The 22278-nt window shown below is 50.8% G+C and overlaps 1 protein-coding gene across 4 annotated transcripts in view; it reads left to right on the top strand.

The window, feature by feature from the left end:
• The window catches only part of SDK1 (sidekick cell adhesion molecule 1), a 974158-nt gene that overhangs the window by 935809 nt on the left and 16071 nt on the right, over window positions 1–22278 (top strand). For 2 of the 4 annotated variants that reach the window (XM_024241289.3, XM_054545733.2), the window contains exons 41-44: window positions 3169–3333; window positions 7667–7804; window positions 11840–11960; window positions 15732–15861. In XM_024241289.3, coding sequence (XP_024097057.2) covers window positions 3169–3333; window positions 7667–7804; window positions 11840–11960; window positions 15732–15861 — 554 coding nt within the window. Of the gene's footprint in view, window positions 1–3168; window positions 3334–7666; window positions 7811–11405; window positions 11698–11839; window positions 11961–15731; window positions 15862–22278 lie in introns of those variants that run through there. The other 2 variants (XM_054545732.2, XM_063725890.1) reach the window with 2 other exon arrangements.

Consider the following 22278-nt stretch of genomic DNA (forward strand, 5'->3'; position numbering starts at 1 on the left):
ATGGATGGATGGATGGATGGATGGATGGATGAATGGATGGATGCCTGGATGGATGGATGGATGGATGGATGGATGCCTGGATGGATGGATGGATGGATGGATGGATGGATGATGGATAGATGGATGGATGGATGGATGGATGGATGGATGCCTGGATGGATGGATGGATGGATGGATGGATGGATGGATGCCTGGATGGATGGATGGATGGATGGGTGGGTGGATGGATGGATGGATGGATGGATGGATGGATGATGGATGGATGGATGGATGATGGATGGATGGATGGATGGATGGATGGATGGCTAGAGGGAAGGGAAGGGAGGGCAGAGAAGGAGAGGGGAGGGAAGGGAAGGGAGAGCAGGGGAGGAGAGGGAAGGGGAGTGGAGGGCAGGGGGAAGGAAGGAGGGAGAGAGGGAAGGAAGGAAAGAAGGAAGGAAGGTAGGTTACATGGATGAATGGGAGGAAGGAAAAATGGGTGGATGAATGGATGGATGGAGAGAAGGAAGGAAGAATGGATGGATAATGGATGGATGGATGGATGGTTACATGGGAAGATGGATCATGGAAAGATGGACGGAAGGATGGATGGATAGATGATAGCTGGAGGGAAGGAAGGAAGAGTGGAATGGATGGATGGATGGGTGGATGGATGATGCTAAGCCTGATGGTGTGAACAGGCAGGTAAATGTGCTGATGTGATTTAGAAGCTCATTGGTGGAAGCAGCCATCCCTTCCTGGAATGTGGGATGGGGTCAAGGTTGACCTCAAAAAGATGAGTCTGAAGAGGCAAAAGGACTCTTGATTTTCCTCCATCCCCTGTCCACAGGCTGTGGGTAACTCATTAGAACAGCAATCTCATCTGATTCCCTGATAGATGGCACAGGGCCTGACCAAAGAGTGGACAGCATTTGTGGATGAATAAGGGAGTGAGGCAGGGGAGGAGGGGGCAACAGTTCTCCAGGCCAAGAGGAGGCCTGCACAGAGTAAATGCACAAGTCTTCCGTAACCATTCTTAAGCCAAACTCACATACGACAATATAAACCACATACAACCAGCATAAACTACATACAGCCAGCAATCTGTGTGTGAACCTCAGCATCCTAGGAGAAAGAAGGGAGGCTTAGGCTCTGGCTTGCCATTCTGACATTATTAGTGGTGATGAGTGTCTTGGTGAGCAATGGCTGTAAATGAGAATATTTAGAAATAATGGCCAGGCATAGTGGCTCATGCCTACAATTCCAGCACTTTGAGAGGCCAAGGCAGGCAGATGGCTTGAGCTAGGCAGTTCGAGCCCAGCCTGGGCAACATAGGGAGACCCTGTCACTACAAAAAAAAAAAAATTAACAACTTAGCCAGGCATGGTGGTGCACACCTGTAGTCCCAGCTATCCAGGAGGCTGAGGTAGGAGGATCGCTTGAGTCTAGTAGTTTGAGGCTGCAGTGAGCTATGATTGCACCACTGCACTCCAGCCTGTGTGGACAGAGGAAGGCCCTGTCTCAAAAAAAAAAAGAAGAGGAAAGGAGGAAGAAGAAAGAAAGAGCAAGAGAGAAAGCAAGCAGAGAGGGAGGGAAGATCAGTATTATACTACCTTTCTGCCAGTGGAGAGATTTGTACCTTTAAAATCTCATTCACATCTATTTCTCATTAACCTGTGACTGTAAGGACTTAGTCGGTGCAAATTCTAAATCCTCTGCAAATACAGACAGATACAATAGCAATTTTCTGCCTGTTTACTGTTGGGCTAATCTATCTGAGTATACCTGGTGATTCCAGCTGGGTGATGAGGTTGGTTTCCGGAGCAGTCTCAGTGCCCATAAGGTAGTCAGCACGGGCACACACATATCCAAATGGGTTTTCCCTCACCAGATTTCCTGCTTTGTAAAAGATCTCATAGCTGTGCCTAGAAAAGCAAATACAGTTCATGAAGGATTGCTACTTCAAATGAACATTTTGGCCTCTGAGCCTACTTTTTTTTTTTTTTTTTTTTTTTACCAAACAGCCTCCTTAGAATTGAATTTGTATTTTATTTTACAAACACACATGCAGCACTTACTATGTGTGAGGCACTGTCCTGAGCACTTTATAAATATTAACTTATTTAATCCTCGAAGCAAATCTATGATGAAGATGCCTTTGTTATCACCATTCTACAGACAAGGGTCAGAGAGGTTCTGTTCTTTGTCTAAAGCCACACAGCTAATTGAATTGGTGGGGCCAGGCTTTGCAAAGAGGCTGTCTAGCTCCAGGCTCCAGCAGCCCTTTCAGCCCTGATGCTATAGTGTCATAGGTTTTTTCTTTTCTTTTTTCCTTTTTTCTTTTTTTTTTTCTTTTTGTTATAATGTGAAGTCATAAATATTGCAAAGTTCTTTTTTTGTTTGTTTTTTGAGATAGAGTTTCACTCTATTGCCCAGGCTGGAGTGCAATGGCACAATCTCAGCTCACTGCAACCTCAACCTCCCAGGCTCAAGCAATCCTCCTGCTTCAGCCTCTTGAGTAGCTGGGACCACAGGTGCATGCCACCATGCCTGGCTAATTTTTAAAATTGTGCGTATATATGATGTTTCCCCATGTTGCCCAGGCTGGTCTCGAGCTCTGGGCTCAAGCAGTCCTGTAACCTCAGCCTCTTAAAGTACTGGGATAACAGGCATGAGCCACCATGCCTGGCTCGTCGTGGTTTTTTATGGCAAATCTCACTGATCACATTTCTTTTGCTCTATGGCTGGAGAGATGCCTCAGAACCCAACTCATGTGCCTCTAACTTCCTCTCTATGTCTGATTTTAATTTTAAATTTATTAATGGCTTTCATTTCAAGTTTATTCATGTTTTCCTATATGTGATGTTTATAATAAATCATACATACGTATATTTACTGTGGTGAGATATGCATAACCTAACATTTCCCACTGTGGCCATTTCACATGTCCAGTTCAGTAGCATTGAGCACACTCACATTGTTCTACAACCATCACACCCTTCGTCTCCAGAACGCTCTTCGACTTGCAAAACTGAGACTCCGTCCCCATTCAGCACTCACTCCGCATCCAATGCCCTCGATGCCTCATCCGGGGCTGCCGCAAGCCGACCCACCGGGCAGGTGCATGGGGCTCGCACCTGGGAGTTCGCACTTCTAACCTCTGTTCTCGTCTGCCCATCCCTCTTGCAGATGAAGGCTTATGGGACATGTTTGTGAAGGACATCCCGCGGAGTGCCACATCCTACACTCTCAGCCTGGATAAGCTCCGGCAAGGAGTGACTTACGAGTTCCGGGTGGTGGCTGTGAACGAGGCGGGCTACGGGGAGCCCAGCAGCCCCTCCACAGCCGTGTCAGGTAGGCCCTCCCAGGGAGGTCTGTCTTCTTCTGAAGGACTAGAGGGAGAAATGGGGTTGAGGGGGACCCAGGGAGGTCTGTCTTCTTCTGAAGGATGGGAGGGAGAAATGGAGTTGAGGGGGACCCAGGGAGGTCTGTCTTCTGAAGGACTAGAGGAGGGAGAAATGGAGTCGAGGGGGACCCAGGGAGGTCTGTCTTCTCCTGAAGGATGGGAGGGAGAAATGGAGTTGAGCGGGATGAAAGGGACACACATCTGCTGCTGTAGGTGTCTCCAGCTTAGCTGAGGTTCTGCCCAGAGAACATGTGGGTGGGGAGAGCAGTGCCAGTCTCCGGGTGCCTCCCCAGTGCCACCCATCCTCCTGGAGGGTTCTGCCCAGAGGACATATAGGTGGGGAGAGCAGTGTCAGTCTCCAGGTACCTCCCCAGTGCCACCCATCCTCCTGGGCTGCTCCCTGCTCCCCTCTGGCAGGACCCCAGGCCTCAGAGCCTCCCCCAGCACCACCAGCAAGGCCCTTATGGGCTCTGTGTCCATGCTGTGCACCAGCAATTCCTAATGTGTTTCCTCATAATTTTAAAAATCAGAGACACATGCAAGTGTCAGAGGCGTGAGCATGAGGCACGTGGTGTCCCCTCTGCGGCAAATGATTCCCAAGGAAAGCAGAGCCCCGAGCCCCTGTGTTAGCTGACACGTCCTTGCTGGGAAGCATGTGTGATTTTGGAGGGGCAAGAACCGCCCCGGCAGCCATGGGGGAGCCCACGAGTGCCTGACAAGAGGTCACGTCTTCCCGGGGCCTCCCAGAGAGCCAGCAGAGGGGCCGGGGATAGTAGCTGCTCTGGGCTCAAGGCAAGCAGTATCGCCGTCCCTGAGGATGGCGTCCAGGTGAAGGTACTGCCGATCCCAGGCTGGGCATTTCTTCACGTGCACACCTTCGCTGTGAGGTACCGCAGGCTCCAGAAGCCACCCCGGGTCCAGGTCCAGGTCTGCTCTCAGGGAAGTGGCAGAGAAGGCCAGGGCAGGGCTTCCTCCCCCAGAGCACCCGTGTTAGATGACAGACATGTCTGCACTCAGCAGTCATGGCAGGGGTTATGACACACAGGGCGGGGGCCGTGACCTCGCCTGGGAATCGGGAAGGTGCCCGAAGCCTGCCACAGGGGAAGGGAAACCTGCAGGAGGCAGAAGGTGGCGGAGAAAAAGTCCTGGTCACTGAAGAGCCGTGGGTGGGGGAGCTGGAGAGGGAGGGGCGGCAAAGCTGGTCCCTGGTTGTGGCCCCCCAGCCCCCCATGTGCCTGTGAGGGACTCAACCCTGGCCGCACCTTAGGGTTGCTTGAGGTTAAACACACACCCTCGCTGGCCCCTCACCCCAGACAGTGATTTCCGTGGCTCCAGGCATGACTTTCTTCACCCCGCGGTGATTCTGTTGTGCAGACCAGCTGCAAGCCAGGGCACTGGGGGGCTCAGAGATGGATGGGCTGTGTTTGAGGAGAGAGGATCTCAGCAGCACAAAGGGCAGGGAGGCCTCGGGGTCGGGGCAGCAGAGCCTCAGCCAGAAGCCCCAGGCAGGGCCAGCTCCGATGGTCCTCTTCCTGGGATCAGGAAGAAGCTGTTCCTCTCCTCTGCATTAGAGCTGCTTGAGCTACTGACCGCACTTGTTGAAACTGAACTTAGCCTTCATCCTTTATGTGCTATGAGTTTGGAGGAAGGACCCTGTGCTCGCCTGTGGGTGAGTGTAGGCCCTAAGCCTGGTACCCTGGCCTGGGAACATGCTTGAATTCCAGGGTCGCTCTGTGAGAGGGGCTGTGAGGAAGGGACCCAGAGGACCACCTGATTTTATTTTTTTTTTGAGATGGAGTCTCACTCTGTCGCCCAGGCTGGAGTGCAATGGTGCAATCTTGGCTCACTGCAACCTCCATCTCCCGGGTTCAAGTGATTCTCCTGCCTCAGCTCGCAAGCAGCTGAGATTACAAGCATGTGCCACCATGCCTGGCTAATTTTTGTATTTTTAGTAGAGACAGGGTTTCACCCTGTTGGCCAGGCTGGTCTCGAACTCCTGACCTCAAGTGATCCGCCTGCCTCGGCCTCCCAAAGTGCTGGGATTACAGGAGTGAGTCACAGCGCCCGGCCGACCACCTGATTTTTTAATGAGTAAGATTTAGAAAAAGCACAGATTTCTCATTTCCCTAATTTTAATTATGAATATTTTAAATGTACCCCAAAGTAGAGAGAATGAGGAACCCCCAGCACCTGTCATCCTAATTCAGGGATCCAAGATTTGCTGCATGAGTTTTATCTGTGAAAAATTGGTACAGAGCAATTACACATGCTCAGAAAGCCAGTTCCTCTCGCGGAACGTGCACTTTGACCCCACGTCCCGGGGCCTGTGGTTCAGGCCTCTCTGAAACTCCATCGCACGCAGAGCTGGCCTTGCCATGAGCTGGACCACACTGAGCTCATCACATCCTTCAGGGAAGCCAGCAATCATCACCTGCTGGCGTCAGGACCAGGCCAGGCCCGGCAGCCAGGGTGTCCTGCCCTGTGTGAGAGTCCTCCAGGACAGCCCGGCCTTCCTTTCCTGCCAGGTGCCGGGGTCAGGCCCACTCTGGGCCACTTGGCCAGTGGTGTCAGTGTGGCATCTGTCAGACTTGCCGTATGGAGTACCGAATGCGCAGCCCGCAAACCCACTTCTGTCTTTTGGATTTAAAGCACCGTCACCTCCTAAGGAACCCTGTGAACCTGCATTAGCCAAAGCCGATTCCCTGCTCTTCTTCCCGGTGTGCACACATCCCCTATTCGCGAGATATAGGATAGAAGCTTCGGGTGGCTGTGTTTGGAAGGGTTCTGTCTGCCGGGGGCCAATGCCTGGGCTTTGCCTGTGAGAGGCTTTGTGTTCTGGGGGGCTTCCAGTGCCACAGAACCTACTCCCCTTCCAGGCCCATGGAAGGCCCTGAATGGGACGCCGGGACCACCCAGCACCCATCAAGATACAATTTCCCGCTTTTCTGTTCTGAGTGAGCAGAACGAGACAGAAGGAAGAAGAGTGTCCTTCAAAGCCGCCTTTACATGCATTTTTTTCTATTGATTTCTCAAAAACACATCTAAAGATGGGGCCAGTCGTTCAGCTCAGTTTTGCTAGAGGCAGAAAATAAATAAAACACAGCCCCGGGCTTTAGGGGTTCGTGGCTTGTGGAGGGGCCAACAGGTAGAGAAGCAAATACACACAGTGCGTGTTTGCAGCGGAGGCTTCCACACACGTGCATACGGCAGGTCCTGGGGTGCTTTGTGGGCTCAGGGTTCACCCCATGGCTGATGGGAACCACTGAGGATTTTAGGGGGGAACAATTGATTTCTGTCTGAGGAAGATCTCTCTTGGGTGATATAAAGGATGGATCTGAGCAAGACAGGAGGAGGCGTAACAGGTGGAATGTGAGTGCCGTGCGCAGGCAGGAGGTGGTGACGGAGAAGGCAGGGGACCTGGAGCTGTCTTGGAGGGTGTCCCAGCACCAGGAGAGAGAAGGACGTCTGGGCGCTTTGTTCCATCCTCACTTTAACCCAGACAACATTTTTGTTTGCTGCCTTGCTTGTTTTGTGGAGACAGGGTCTTGTTCTGTCACCCAGGCCGGAGTGCAGTGGTGTGATCGTGGCTCACTACAGCCTCGACTTCCTGGGCTCGAGTGATCCTCCCACCTCAGCCTCCTGAGTAGCTGGGACTACAGGTGTGCCACCACACCTGGCTAATATTTTTAATGTTTTGTAGAGAAAGGGGTCTTGCTATGTTGCCCAGGCTGGTCTTGAACTCCTGGGCTTAAGCCATCCTCCCACCTCAGCCTTCCACAGTGCTGGGACTTCAGGCACATGCCTCTGTGCCTGGCTGTTTTTGTTTTGTTTGGTTTGGTTTTTGTTTTTTTTGTTTGTTTGTTTGTTTAGAGATGGGATCTCGCTACATTGCAGCAGATCAGGCAGTGTTTTTAAACAGGTGAAATTAGGAGAAAGCAAGCAGGAAGGGCGGTTTTGATGGGCAAGGTCAGGGCAAGGGCAAAGATACTGAAGTCTCCAGGGCAGGGGGCAGCTTGGAGGACAGAGGAGCCCTGAGCCTGATTCCACAGAAAAGGTGGCAAATGGGGGCTGCTGAATTCCCAAAGCCTGCTGAGGACCATGGGAGCTTCCTGAGCTTGTCCCATGGGAAAAGTCCACCCGCCCGGCTGGACAGTGGTTTCATCTCACCTGTAACCAGGAGTTATCCTCCCCAGCCTTCCCCGCTGCCTGCCTGACTCGCAGGAGGTGACTGCAGCTGGAGCATCTGCCCCCTGTCACTGTGTGTCCGTGTCTTCTCCGCAGCTCAAGTGGAAGCCCCGTTCTACGAGGAGTGGTGGTTCCTCCTGGTGATGGCCCTGTCCAGCCTGATCGTCATCCTGCTGGTGGTGTTCGCCCTCGTCCTGCACGGGCAGAATAAGAAGTATAAGAACTGCAGCACAGGTGCAGGTCCGGCCCCTTCCTCCCGTGTCCCACGGTGCCGCTGGGCCAAAACGTAATGCTCATTTTTCTCTCGTGGGTCTGCCGGGCCAGTGTCCGCTTTTCCATTTCATTTGCCTGTAGGTGCTGAGAGAAATGCAATAGGTTTTCTTTCTGGGGGCAGCCAGGCACAGCCCAGCAAACACTCTATGCCTCGGGACCCAGATGCTGACCCTGCCTGCCCTCAGATTAGCCATGTGTCTTGGATAAGGGCGTATGAGTCATCCAGCCTCAGAGATCCCCACTCTGTACCTTGTTCAAATGCAATTGCTTTTTTTTTTTTTTTTTTTTTTTTTTTTTTTTTTTTTGAGACAGTCTCACTCTGTCACACAGGTTGGAGTGCAGTGGCACAATCTTGGCTCACAGCAACCTCCATCTCCTGCGTTCAAGTGATTCTCCTGCCTCAGCCTCCTGAGTAGCTGGGATTACAGGCGCCTGCCACCACGCCCAGCTAATTTTTGTATTTTTAGTAGAGGCAAGGTTTCACCATGTTTGCCAGGCTGGTCTCGAAATCCTGACTTCAGGTGATCTGCCCGCCTCAGCCTCCCAAAGTGTTGGGATTACAGACGCGAGCCACCAGGCCCGGCCTAATCGCATTTTTTAATACTATTAGAAAGTAAGGTGTGTCTGGTCATGGTAGCTTATGCCTGTAATCCTAGCACTTTGGGAGGCTGAGGCTGAGGATCACCTGGGCCTGGGAGATCCAGGTTGCAGTAAGCCGTGATCACACCACTGTACTCCAGCCTGGGCAACAAAGCGAGATCCTGTCTTTTTTTTTTTTCAATTTGAGACGGAGTTTCGCTCTTGTTGCAATGGCACAATCTCGGCTTACTGCAACCTCCGCCTCCCGGGTTCAAGCGATTCTCCTGCCTCAGCCTCCCCAGTAGCTGGGATTACAGGCATGCACCTCCACACCCAGCTAATTTTGTATTTTTAGTAGGGATGGGGTTTCTCCATGTTGGTCAGGCTGGTCTCAAACTCCTGACCTCAGGTGATCCACCCGCCTCGGCCTCCCAAAGTACTGGGATTACAGGCGTGAGCCACCGCACCCTGCTGAGATCCTGTCTCTTACAAAAAAAAAAAAAAAAGTGTAAAGTGTTAAACAGGTGTCATATTGTACTATGCAATATTATAAACACAGTGACCTGGAGCACACCTCAGACGTTGGTGTTTTGCTGTGGCTCACAGACTGTCACAGAAGCATCTCCATGGCATAGCTCTTCTCACCCACTGCAGCTTGAACCTTGCCTGTGTCCATGGTCCAGCTCTGAGCCCTCCAAGGGCCAGGTCACTACTGTGTTTCCAGCAGAAGCTCCACGCCAGGCATAGAGCAGGCATTCAGTCAATAAGCATTTATTGCTGAATGAATCACTATCATTAGAGAAAGGAACAAATGAATGTAGCCAGCCACAGAGAGCACAGACCTTGTGACTCCATCTACATGAAGGCCAGGAACACCCACAGTGAATGGAAGTTTCCAGAAGGCAGAATCGTGTTTGCCTCTTGGTGGAGAGGTATAAGCAGGGAAGATATATGAGAGCGCCTCACAGTTGCTAAACATGCTGTGTCTCTCCACGTGGACGGTGGTTACATTCACAATCATAAAGCATCATTCTGGACACTTAAGATTAGCATCACTTGTGCATTTGATTATCCTCAATTTTAAAAACCTCATAATTATCAATGAGACCACTTCTCTGGATAACTAGAATGTAACTGAGTGCTAGACCGCAGGCTGTTTTTTGTTTTTTTAAATAGAGATGGGGTTTCGCCATGTTGGCCAGGCTGGTCTTGAACTCAAGGGCTCCAGTGATCCTCCCACCTCAGCCTCCCAAAGTGCTGGGATTACAGGAGTGAGCCATGCACGGCACCCGGCCTATGGCCTGCTTTGATCCCACAGAGCATCCACCAGAGCTGTAGCTGAGCCCAAGAACGTGGTTACTTCTGTTATATCGCCACAACCACCGGGCCAGACCTCTTCCTGAGCCCAGCTCATTTGTTGGAGGTTTTCCCATCAACTGGGTCTTCTCTTTTTGGAAAGGCAGATCCCTGATGAGCTGTTCTTAAAAAGAGGAGCCAGCTACATTAGCCCTCTGGGCCAAGGAGCCAGGCAGAGGTTCCTGATCCCGGCCGCACGTCCTACCATCCTTGTGCCAATCGGGTTAAAAAAACCAGGCACCTAAAATGCCTCCCTATTTGCTTCTGTAATGTTAAGCAATTCATCCTTCAAAGAAAGGGTTTATTTTTTTCTGTATAAATTCACTTCTAACAAGTGTTCGTAAATCAGATTTGATTCCTGTGGGATTTACAATGTATGAATGGCGTGTCATTTTCCCGAGTTAATGCTATTACAGAATCCTGTATCTGCTGCATAGAAAAATCTCCCTGCTTTTCACTGTCCTCCTCCATCTGGAAAACAGACTTGAAAAGGCAGATCTGACCTGCAGCTTCCGATGCTCAGCCGCACCCTGGAGTATTAATTCAACATCGTAACTGAAGCCTGGAAAAAATAATACTTATCTACCAGAATGTCTTCCATCCCGCCCAGGAGACATTGCAGAACTTAAACCTCTGCTGTGACGGCCTCACTCGACACCCCTCCCTGCGTGCACTCCTTATCCTTCCATCCTCGTCTGAATTCCTTTCTGATCTTGGTTTCCACCTGCTCACCTCCCATCATCCCAAATCCCCTCTCCCAGGGAAGCCCATCTTTCATTTTCTGCTCTGTGTTCTTCCATTACACACAGATAGAGCATTAAGGTTTAAGGCACGTCAAAGGGGGGCCAGGTCCCAGCAGAGGGGAGCCTCCTGGGGTTTAGAAATGCCAACACACTTAGCAAATACCTACCAAGCCCCTGGTATGTGTGTAGGCGCTGTCCTGGGGGCTGGCGGGACACTGGGGAGCGTGATGGACTTAAGTCTGTACCTCAAAGAGCAAATATGTACATGGGCGTGAGAAACAGAGGTCGCTTTATGTGGTCAGGGAGGTCCCCTCTGGTCTCAGGGCGTTTGAGCTGTGATCTACAGGAAGGGGTGAGAAGCCCGGGAAATACTGGGAGAAGGAGCTTCCAGCAAGAGGGAGAGCCCCGAGGAAGAAACCTGCATTAGGGAGGGGCTGAGGGCTGGAAGATGACGCAGGGGTTGGCAGGGTGGACAGACCAGGCCAAGCTTGGGGGCAGCTCGGAGGCCTTGGTCTTTCCTGCAGGATGAGCCGAGAAAACCCAGTGCAATTATTTTTTATGTTGTTCGGTTTTTCATAACTTTATTTTTCTTCATTTGATCTGTTAATATATTTTAGAATGTGTTTTGCTATGTATTTGTAAATTTACTCTTTTTTTAAAGCAGTTCAGTGGTGAATGCACAGGTACGTGCAGTCATGACCACGGTCAATTCTAGAACGTTTGTGTCACCTCAAAAGGAAGCTCTGTACCCTTTCTTTAGCCGTCACACTCCCACACATTTATTTTTACTTCCTGTTTTGTTAAATGAGTGTGAATTTTTATTTTGGAATTTCTTAAATATTTAATTTCCCGGATTTTTTAAAAGTTTCTGTGTTCTTGGCCAGGTGCAGTGGCTCACGCCTGCAATCCCAGCACTTTGAGAGGCCGAGGCAGAAGGATTTCTTGAGCCCAGGAACTCGAAACCAGCCTGGGCACCGTAGCGAGACCCCATCTCTACCAAAACAAACAAAAAAAAATCAAAAAAAGTTTATGCATTCTGAGTCTATTTTCATAAAACACCGGCAAGAATACTGGTATTTTGGGATCAGGCAGAACAAACATGAAAATGCTAATATTGTCACTTTGCTCCAACAGTGTGATCAATACCTAGCTTTTCTCCCCAGCTCAGCCCTAAGTGGGGGCTGAAGCAGGTATCCCCGGCTTTGGGCTCTGCATGCAGCAGGACTCAGGAGCTGCCCCGCTGGCCAGCTCTGGCTTGGCGTGGCTGCGGTGGCCACACCAGTAACAGGTCTGTTCTCACTCTCCTGCTGGGCTTTAGGAAAGGGGATCTCCACCATGGAGGAGTCGGTGACCCTGGACAATGGAGGATTTGCTGCCCTGGAGCTCAGCAGCCGCCACCTCAATGTCAAGAGCACCTTCTCCAAGAAGAACGGGACTAGGTAGGCAGGCAGCGCTGTGCCGCGCCCACCTGGGGATCTGAGCTGCCAGGACCAGGGTGACAGCCCACGCCCACTAGCACCTCCCGCATCCCGCCCTGTGGTTCCAGGAAGCAAAACCTAACCCACTGCCAAGCACTATCCCAAACCACCAGGGGGCAGCCCTGAGTCTAGGAGGGACAGGGTTGGCAGAGCGGCTGGAAATATTTTCAGGGCACCTCTGGAGATTTAGAAAGAGGGTGGGGCCTCGGGTGTGTGGGAAGGGCCTGGAACACCCAGGGGCTGCCAGGCTGGCCTTCCTTGTCAACCGCGGGCACCTTAGATCTGGGTGTTCCTAGTTCACGGAGGTGTCACCTGGGCTGCCACAGGCCTGACTGGGTGTCCTCACAAGCAAGCCTGGTGCTTGTTGCTGATTTCATTGTTCTGTATATTCCAAAGTTTTCCTGTGCCGATACACATCGCCATTCCATACGCGGATTGAGTGCAGGCGAGAAGGATTTTCATCACCATAGCCTCCTTAGCTTATAATCCTTTTCCTAAATCCAGCAGGAAGCAGAGTTTCCCAAATGAGAGAGGGGTTGACCTGGATTTGCCTTTTTGATGTGCAGAGCACCATCCTCTGATCTGAGTACCCATGAACAAGGAGAAGCGCCAGAATTGGGGAGGGGTCTTGAGTGTCTGGAAGGAAAAACCCAAACACCTGAGGATGCCTCGTCTGGAGAACAGACAGCTCGGGGCTTTCCCAGGGTGCCCCAGCATGGGGTGGAGGAGGCTCCTCTCCCTCAGCCAGACTTACCTTGGATTAGACTCAGCTGCAAGGGTGTAGAAATCACACATCATCCAGACCCAGACAGACCCCAGGGTTTCCTCTTCCCTTCACTGTTTACAAAGCTGCAGGGGCCAGCAGTGCCTGGAGATTCCCTGGGCCGCCCCCGCCCTCCACTGAATTTGGGAATCTCAGATCACTCGGGTGGTGCCGAGGCACAGGCGGGCCTTCTCCCAGCCACTGACGCTCTGCCAGCCCCACAGGTGCCAGTCCAAAGCACCGCAGGCCGCCACCCCACGAGGCCTTCCCTAGGGCTGGAGGTGGATGCTGGTGATGACATCTGGTCATACCTTTCATTTCATTTGTCTACTGGGAGGCAAGTTTTTCCTGCCGTGTAATAGAAACATGAAAAAGCAACCACATGTAGTTTCAAGGCCAAGAGGAACTTGTCACAGAGAATTTTAAGATATTACGTGCCCTGCTCCCTTGCTGCAAATCTGTCTTCTGAGTTCTGAGTTCTGAGAAGAGACACAGCCTTGAAGCACATTGCCCAAGAATAGACAGTCGTTCAGTTTAAGTCCATCTGCTTCCTAGGAAAGAGAAACATCATTTGATGGTGAGGTTGGAGGTTCTCAGCCCACAAAGAGCCAAGGACAAAATAAAATTAAGATGGAAAAGAAAATGGACCCTTCCTTTAGGTTTTTAAATAAGCCATCACCTTTTCAGTCCTAGCAATAGGACCCTGTATTCGTCTGTCCTCACGCTGCTAATAAAGACGTACCCAAGGCTGGGTAATTTATAAAGGAAAGAGGTTTAATGGACTCACAGTTCCACATGGCTGGGGAGACCTCACAATCATGGTGGAAGGCAAGGAGGAGCAAAGTCATGTCTTACATGGTGACAGGCAAAGGGAGACCTTGTGTAGGGGAACTCCCCTTTATAAAACCATCAGATCGTGTGAGACTTATTCACTCTCATGAGAACAGCACAGGAAATACCCACCCCCATGATTCAAGTACCTCCCACCAGGTCCCTCCCACATCACATGGGAATTATGGGAGCCACAACTCAAGATGAGATTTGGGTGGGGACACAGCCAAACCATATTAGACTCCACATGTGATTGAAGGAAGGGATTCTCTGCTGAGAGGGGAAGGGTCTGGGCAGGGACACCTGAGATTTGTCCTGTAGTATCATCCCCAAAATATGTTAGAAATACGGGCACAGCTGATTTATGTCTCCCCAGTGCACGTCTGTGCTTCCAATTTCTTTGTGGGGAAGACACTATTTTAGCTCCTTAGATAAAAAGATTTACCCAAATGTGTATACAAGAAATGGCATCTTTCCCAAAGTAAATTACCTTTGAGATAGAGAAAGGCCCTTGGGCCTTCACTGGGCCTTTCCAGGAGAAACTGAGGTACACCCTGGGGGAGACAACACCCAGAACACAAAACCAGAGGTCTCCATCCCCTCCAGCCTTCCCAGCAGAGTCTCCACCCAAGGCCTGGTTTCCTGGCCTGTAGCCTCTCCTTGCTTGATCACCCAGGGTTACTTCTCCTATTGAGGGATGAGAAGACGCTTCCTCTGCAGCCGCCACTCAGCTCTGTACTCACTTCTCGCAGCATGAGGGAGGGCTTGCTGGGGCTGCTGGGGGTCCTGGACATGGTTCCTTTCAGCACACAGCTGCCTGTCTGACTGCTCACAGGCTGCTCTCACTATCAAGTCCCTGCACACCCTTCGGAGGACTAAGAAGCACTCAGTCCTGCCTGATTTGAAAATTCAGCAATGTTGTACTCAGAGTTTTTCCCCAGGTTCTAAGTTCTCCATCTGAAAAATAGAAGCTGGGCTTTTACTCAGCTCAGATAGTCTCCAGGAAGTGGGGAGCTGAAGAGGGTACTCATTTTCTATCGCTGCATGACAAATGATCACAAGTTCAGCAGCTTAAACCAACACCCATTTAGCACCACACGGCCTCCCTTGGGCAGGAGTCTGGGCACAGCTCAGCTAGTTCCTCTGCTCAGGGACTTGCATGGGTGTAATCCAGGTGTAGATGGGCTGTGTTCTCATCTGGAGGCTCAACTGGGCAAGAATCTTCTTCCAAGCTCATTCAGCCTGCTGGCAGCATGCATTTCCTTGTGGCCACATGACTGAGGACCGCAGCCTCTTCTTGGCCCTCCTCTGGAGGTTGCCCTCATGTCCTGGAGGCCGCTTATGGTCCCCTGCCGTGGGGTCCTCTCCAGGGGCTGTTCACGACATACTGTTTGCTTCTGTGAGGCCAGCAAGAGCATCTCTGTCTCCAGTCCGCCAAGATGGGGTCTCCTATAATGTCATGTGATCATGGGCATGATGGGAATAGCTGTCCTTCACCCATTCCATTTAATGTGACCGAGTCTTCAGTCTGCCATGTTCCACTGATTAGAAGCACGTCACAGGCCCTTCCCACACTCAAAGGATGGGATGATGGGGGTGGGGGCAGTGATGGAGCCATCCTAGAATTCCACCAGCCAGAGAGGACGAATGCTCCCCCACCAGACAGGGAGACCAGGCCTGGTGCAAACTTCCCCAATTTCCTCTCATCCATAGGAGACAATCCCCACTCCTTAGCGTGGCAGATCAGACCGTTCCTTATGACTCCATCCTCATCTCTCTCAACTGCACTCCCCTGCCTGCATCTGGCGAGCACCTAAGCTCCCCGGCCTCCTATCTGTCCCAAACTCAGGGCGCTCTTTGTAGATGAGTGTCTCACTGCCCCTCCTGGCACAGACCAGCTCTTCCCCCATGCCTGCAGGCCTAGCCCAGTCTACACAACTGACAGGCACAGGTACACAAAGGCTGTTGACTCACCAGGTAGCCAGTGCTCAGAATTTTTTGCATCATTGCCAAAGCAATGTCAAAGGCTGTGGGTTTCCTCTTCGTCCAATGCAATAAAGGCCAGATGCCAGTTAGGAGGCCTCCGGGGGAGGGCGTCTTTTGCCCAGAGGGTAATTGCACATGGGTCCTCATCCTAGGTCCCCACCCCGGCCTAGCCCCGGCGGCCTGCACTACTCAGACGAGGACATCTGCAACAAGTACAACGGCGCCGTGCTGACCGAGAGCGTGAGCCTCAAGGAGAAGTCGGCAGATGCATCAGAATCCGAGGTCAGTGTCGGTGCCTACTTCCAGGCAGTGACCATCAGCCCGTACTTCTGCAGTGAGACTTCTGCCCCCTCAGGCTGTCTTGTCCTATTTGCGTCTCATAACATCCCCACAGGCAGAGCCAAGGACGAAGGGCTTCATTTTGCAGATGAGAAAAACATAAGAGAGCCGAAATTCAACCCCACGGCCTGCTCTGGGCCCCGCAGAGCTCACACAGCCTCGAGCAGTCTAGACACTCCAAGGCCGATTCATGGAGGAGCAGGTTGTGACTCCTAAGTCCTGGGATCTGCTTTAGGCCCAGCAGAGCTCACACAGCTTCGAGCAGTCTAGACGCTCCAAGGCTGATTGATGGAAGCGCAGGTTCCAATTCCTAAGTCCCAGAGACTGCAGTGAGAGATAGGCAAGGCTGGCACCCTCCGTGAGAGGTTCCTTGCAGAGCAGAGTGTGGGTGTTGCCTGGGTGCCAGCAGGCTGAGTGTCGGATGGTTGCTTTCACCTGCTCCATCTCATGTAGTCCCAGGGGTAACTGGGTCTAGACCACCTCTTACAGATGGAGCCAGCAGGGCTCAGGGAAGATCAGTAACTTTCCCAGTGTGGACTCCTGCCTCGGAAGCCCATTCTCTCTCCTTTTCACTTTCATAGATAAACATAGGTTGCCATAAAAATTGGTGGTCTGTAGACCCCAGTTAGGGTGGCAGCGGGTCTGATCCTGCAGGATGGATAGAAAATGCGACCCCTTCACCAGATAGGAGCTTCCTGCTCACCCCTGGACATTCGTTTCCCCCTACACCCTGCCAGCCTCCCACCCTGTCCAGGAAGCTTCTGTCCTAGCTCCCTCCCTTGCGCTGAAGAAGAGGGATTTGCTCACGGCAGTTCCGGGTCACGTATCGGGCTCAGGGTGAGCCCAGACTTGGGATGTGTTCCTCTCCTCACCAAGCAGCTGGACCAGGGAGATGGCTTCCCCGAGGGAGTGTCAGCCTCCATGCGCTCCCTCCAGGACCCCAGGGCCTACCCACCTCAGGCCTCCCCTGCGCCTGGGTGTGTAGCACTTCAGACGTGGAGTGTGTTTCCCGTGGGAGGTCCTGTGCGGCGTCACCCAAAGGGACTTTAACCAGCAAGGCAGCCACGAGGGGGCTCCAAGCAGGGGGCTCAACACACCTTCCCTACAGGCGCACCATCTCCGTTTCTCATACTTACCAGCAAAAAACAGCAGAAGCAGCAATTGGAGAGGTTGCCCCTTCGATCCTGAACTTTCTTCTTTTGGATATGCCAGGCCTGGAGAGGGGTGAAAATCACCAACCATTTGCTGTACACATAGGCCTGCCCCGCCTCCTGGCACTCAGGTTCTAAATCAATATTTAATCTAAAACAAGTCTCACCTTCATTTTAACCTAAATTCAGGCTTTATTGAGCCCCGGGGCTCTATCAAATGGCTTCTTTTCAATTGTGGGTTGTAGATGAACTCCCAGCGGGAAGGGCCAGCAGGTGGGTGTGGCGAGGCCGGTTCTGCTTTGCTTCACTTGCTCTGTTTACAGAGGATGCCGGGTTCGCTGTCGGCACCATAGCCCTGGGCTTGGCAGAAACAGCAGGCAGCAAAGCAGATGCTCGGAAAGGGACATTTGTCTAAAACTGAGGGGCTGTCAGGTGAAATCCTGCAAAACTGACCTGCCTTTTTGTGATAAGGAAAAAGCTTATCACAAGCTCGCTGCATGTACGAAAGCAGCACGTTGTGCGGAGCAGGGCAGCCTTCGAGCAGGACAGTCTGTGTCAGCAAAGAGGCTCATCTCACAGCTCTGGCCTCGGGCCTGTCCCTGCTGCCACTGCCGGGCCGCTGCTCTTTCGAGAATCCAGGCACCATGGGGGTGTCGTAGCTGTGGGTGGTTCCTGTGCGCTGAGCACTCGCTGCTGTGTGTTTCCAGCGCTCACTGTGGGCCTGGCCCAGGGTGAACATGCACTCCTTTGCTGCCCACCCCAGCCCCATGAGGTGGGGCCAGTCTCCTTATGGGTCAGAGGCTGAGGTCGTCCAGCAGGCGGCTGTTGAAGCTGACACCCAGCCAGACCCCCGTGTCTCCAGAGCTCAGTGTACCCCTCCCCTCCCCATTGGTCTCCTCCAGCTCCACACCAGAGGAAGGGGAAGGAGGCATCCAGGGATGATGTGTCCTAGAGCAGGCGGGCAGGATTGGATCTGTGAACTCTGAATATTTGTTCCTGAAAGCATTTTCAACATGGGCTAATGGAACGCATTTGGTCTGTTTCTCCCCTAACAAATGTGGTGTGTTTGGAGATTTAACGTCGGCAAATGTTTATGGAAGATTATTGAGCACACCCGTGAACTGAGCTAAGCATACCCATTCATGCATGCATGCACACATGAACATATATGTACATGTACACACGTGCACACGCATACCTACACACTTGAATACATGCACACACCTGCATACACACATGCCTACCTAAATACAACACAACACACACACCTAAATACACACACACACACATCTGTACATACACACACACCTAAATACACACACACATGCACACACACCTAAATACACACACACGCACACATATCTATATATACACACATGCACACACATATACATATACACCTGAATACATGCACACACACATGCTTACCTAAATACACACAATATACACACACCTAAATACACATATGCACACATATGTACACATACACACATGCAAACACATACATGTACCTATACACCTGAATACATGCACACACATGCATACTTAAATACACACAAGCATGCACATACCTAAATACACACACGTACACATACCTGTGCACATGTACATATAACTGCACACCTGAATACATGCACACACATACATGCACACATGTACACATACCCACACGCACATACCTAAATATGTACATGCAAAAATATGCATGTACACACATACATCATATACTCATACATATACCTACATACCTAAACACATGCACACAGGCACATGGCTCACACATGCTACATGCATGTACACATGCATATATACACATGCATACACACCTAAATACAAACACATACACAGAGGTGGCCTGAGGGAGGGAGGTGAGTGTGGGGATGGGGGAAGAAGGGTGGAGGGCAGGATGTGGAACCCACACTAAATGGAATTCTGCACAGAGGATGTTATCATCCTTAAGTAACAGGCAGAAAGCCGAGACTGAGAGTTTTTGAATATCTTCCCTGAGACACGCACTGATGAGCTGGACTGGAGAGGCAGACCTCAGCATCTAACTGGAAATCCCACCTTCCCACCAGTCCTGCTCTCAGAGCTAAGTCTCAGGCAGCATGGCTGGGAGGCCAGGGGTCCTGTTCTCAGAGCTAAGTCTCAGGCAGCATGGCTGGGAGGCCAGGGGTCCTGTTCTCAGAGCTAAGTCTCAGGCAGCGTGGCTGGGAGGCCAGGGGTCCTGCTCTCAGAGCTAAGTCTCAGGCAGCATGGCTGGGAGGCCGGGGTCCTGCTGTCAGAGCTAAGTCTCAGGCAGTGTGGCTGGGAGGCTGGGGTCCTGCTCTCAGAGCTAAGTCTCAGGCAGTGTAGCTGGGAGGCGAGGGGTCCTGCTCTCAGAGCTAAGTCTCAGGCAATGTGGCTGGGAGGCCAGGGGTCCTGCTCTCAGAGCTAAGTCTCAGGCAGCATGGCTGGGAGGCGAGGGGTCCTGCTCTCAGAGCTAAGTCTCAGGCAACGTGGCTGTGGAGGCCAGGGGTCCTGCTCTCAGAGTTAAGTCTCAGGCAGTGTGGCTGGGAGGCCAGGGGTCCTGCTGTCAGAGCTAAGTCAGGCAGCGTAGCCGAGGTGGAAAGGGGCCCAGGAGCCAGGCCACACTGCTCCCACGTGGGAAGCCCTATGCTGGAGGAAAACGTTCCTGCAAATGCACCTCATGGTTCCTAGTGCCTTTTGGGTGACAGGCTGCTTCTGGAAGCTGATGAAAGGTGCAGACATGCTCTCCACCTACATACAGGCAGAATTTCACCTAGGATTTGGGGGCCCAAGGCCCCCCGGAAGTCTCTTACAGACCCCACCACCTAGCGTCCCATAGAGTCCCAGCTAAGAATCCCACACCTGGACCATCCTGTGCTCCCCAGGTTCTTGGGCGGATAAAGCATGACCTCCCTTGTCTGTAGAGTTCTTTGCTGTGTAACCTTGCTGCATCCTGTTTTTGAAGCTCATGAGTTTGGGGGATTTGAAGGCACTCCATATTCATGGGATCCCAACAGAGGGAACTGGGGACTTAGATCGTTTTGGAAGTGCCAGCTCACATGGTAACATTCACTTTGAACCACTGTTTGAAACAGCTGGATTAAGACATAACTCACATGTCATACAATTCACTCATTTGAAGTACACAATTCAGTGGGTTTTAGTACATTCACAGAGTTGTGCAGCATCACCACAGTCAATTTTAGAACATTTCCATCAGCCCCCAAAACACCCTGTACCGATTAGCAGTCACTCCTCAATCTCCCCAAACCACCCACATACACCTGCAGCCAACCCCAGCTCTTGGCAACCACTAAGCTACTTTCTACCTCTCTAGGTGTGCCTACGTGGACATTTCATCTAAATAAATTGTACAGTATGTTGTCTTTCGTGACTGGCTTCTTTCACTTAGCATGATGATTTCAATGCATTTGAACCACTTTTACAAAGTAATCAATTTGTATGTTTCATCAGGTCTCTTTCGCATTGTTTGTTTTAAAATCTGACTTCAGAACTTCTCCCTTCATAGGAAACAAACATGTTGTATTTTCCTTGACATATTTGCCCATATGGTTTCTTGGAACAGAAGTGTGATTTTTTTTTTTTTTTAGATGGAGTTTTGCTCTGTCACTCAGGCTGGAGTGCGGTGGCATGATCTCAGCTCACTGTAACCTCCGCCTCCCGGGTTCAAGCAATTCTCATGTCTCGGCCTCCCACGTAGCTGGGATTACAGGTGCCTGCCACTGTGCCCGGCTGATTTTTGGTATTTTTATTAGAGACGGGGTTTTGCCATATTGGCCAGGCTGGTCTCGAACTCCTGACCTCAAGTGACCCACCCGCCTCGGCCTCCCAAAGTGCTGGGATTACAGGCATGAGCCACTGTGCCTGGCCGGGAAGTGTATTTTTCTGTGTAGGGTCTAATGGAACACAGGCCAAATGTCCAAGGGGATTTGGAAAGGCTGCCATCTTGACAATTATGTCCCTCCTAATCCCCAATCCCACTCTAGTCAGGATCTTCTTTTTAAAAAACGCTTTATTGAGTTATAATTCACATATCATATAATTTGCCCATTTAGAATATATGATTCAATGGTTTTTAGTATTTTCAGTTTTTGCAATCATCCCCACAATTTTGGAACTTTTTCATCGCTCTAAAAAGAAACCCCATAACTCTATCAGTCACCTCCCATTCCCTTCTCCCTCCAAACCCTGGCAACCACTTTCTTTCTCTATAGATTTGCCTATCCTGAGCGTTTCATATAACAGACTCGTGCAATATGTGGTTTTGTGATAAGCTTATTTCATTCAGCATAACGTTTTCAGAGTTCATCAGGGTCACTGATATATGTTGTAGCACATATCAGTACTTCATTTCTATATTATATGGGTGAAAAATTCCATTGTATGGATATACCACATTTAAAAATGTATTCATCAGTTGATGAACATTTGAGTTTGTTGTGTCTGGGATCCCCAAGAGCACTCCCAAGTTCAGTGATTCACTAGAAGGACTCACAGAATTCAGCACACAGCATCCTCATGGCTAAGATTTATTACATCAAAAGAATACAGAGCAAAATCACAAAGGGAAAATGTGCACAGAGCAAAGTCCAGAGGAGACCAGGTTCACACTTTTAAGAGTCTTCCCCTGTAGAGGCACACAGGACACACTTAATCCTTCACCAGAGAGCTGTGAGGACACATATGAATTGTTGTCTACCACAGCTTTACCATAGCCTTGCACTTATAGCAAACTGCACCTGCAGTGTAGGTACTGCTGATTAGAAACTCAGTGCCCAGGGTTTTTATCAGAAGCTGGTCACATAGGCATCCTCTGCCAAGCATGTACCAAAACTCCAGACTCCAGAAAGAAAGCAGGTGTTTGGCATAAACCATATTATTTGTACAGTTTAGACACTGCAGTCTTATAATTTAGGGAAAACATTTTATCAATGAAAGGAACTTTTTACCAGTCAAGTTCCCAGATGCCAACCAAGGGTAATCTTTGAAAGCAGGTCTTTTTAAGGCTAGTGGTCTCAGACCTGCTCTGTTAACTTTTCTCCGCACCAGATTGTTTCTACTTTTTGGCTACTGTGAACAATATGCCCTTTATCTGGTTGAGTTTGGTGAGTGTTTTTATTATCAAAAGGTTTGGAGTTTTGTCAGATGGTTTCTCTGTGTCTGTCTGGATGTTTTTTGT

This window comes from Pongo abelii, chromosome 6, assembly GCF_028885655.2.
Source record: "Pongo abelii isolate AG06213 chromosome 6, NHGRI_mPonAbe1-v2.0_pri, whole genome shotgun sequence".
NCBI lineage: Eukaryota > Metazoa > Chordata > Mammalia > Primates > Hominidae > Pongo > Pongo abelii.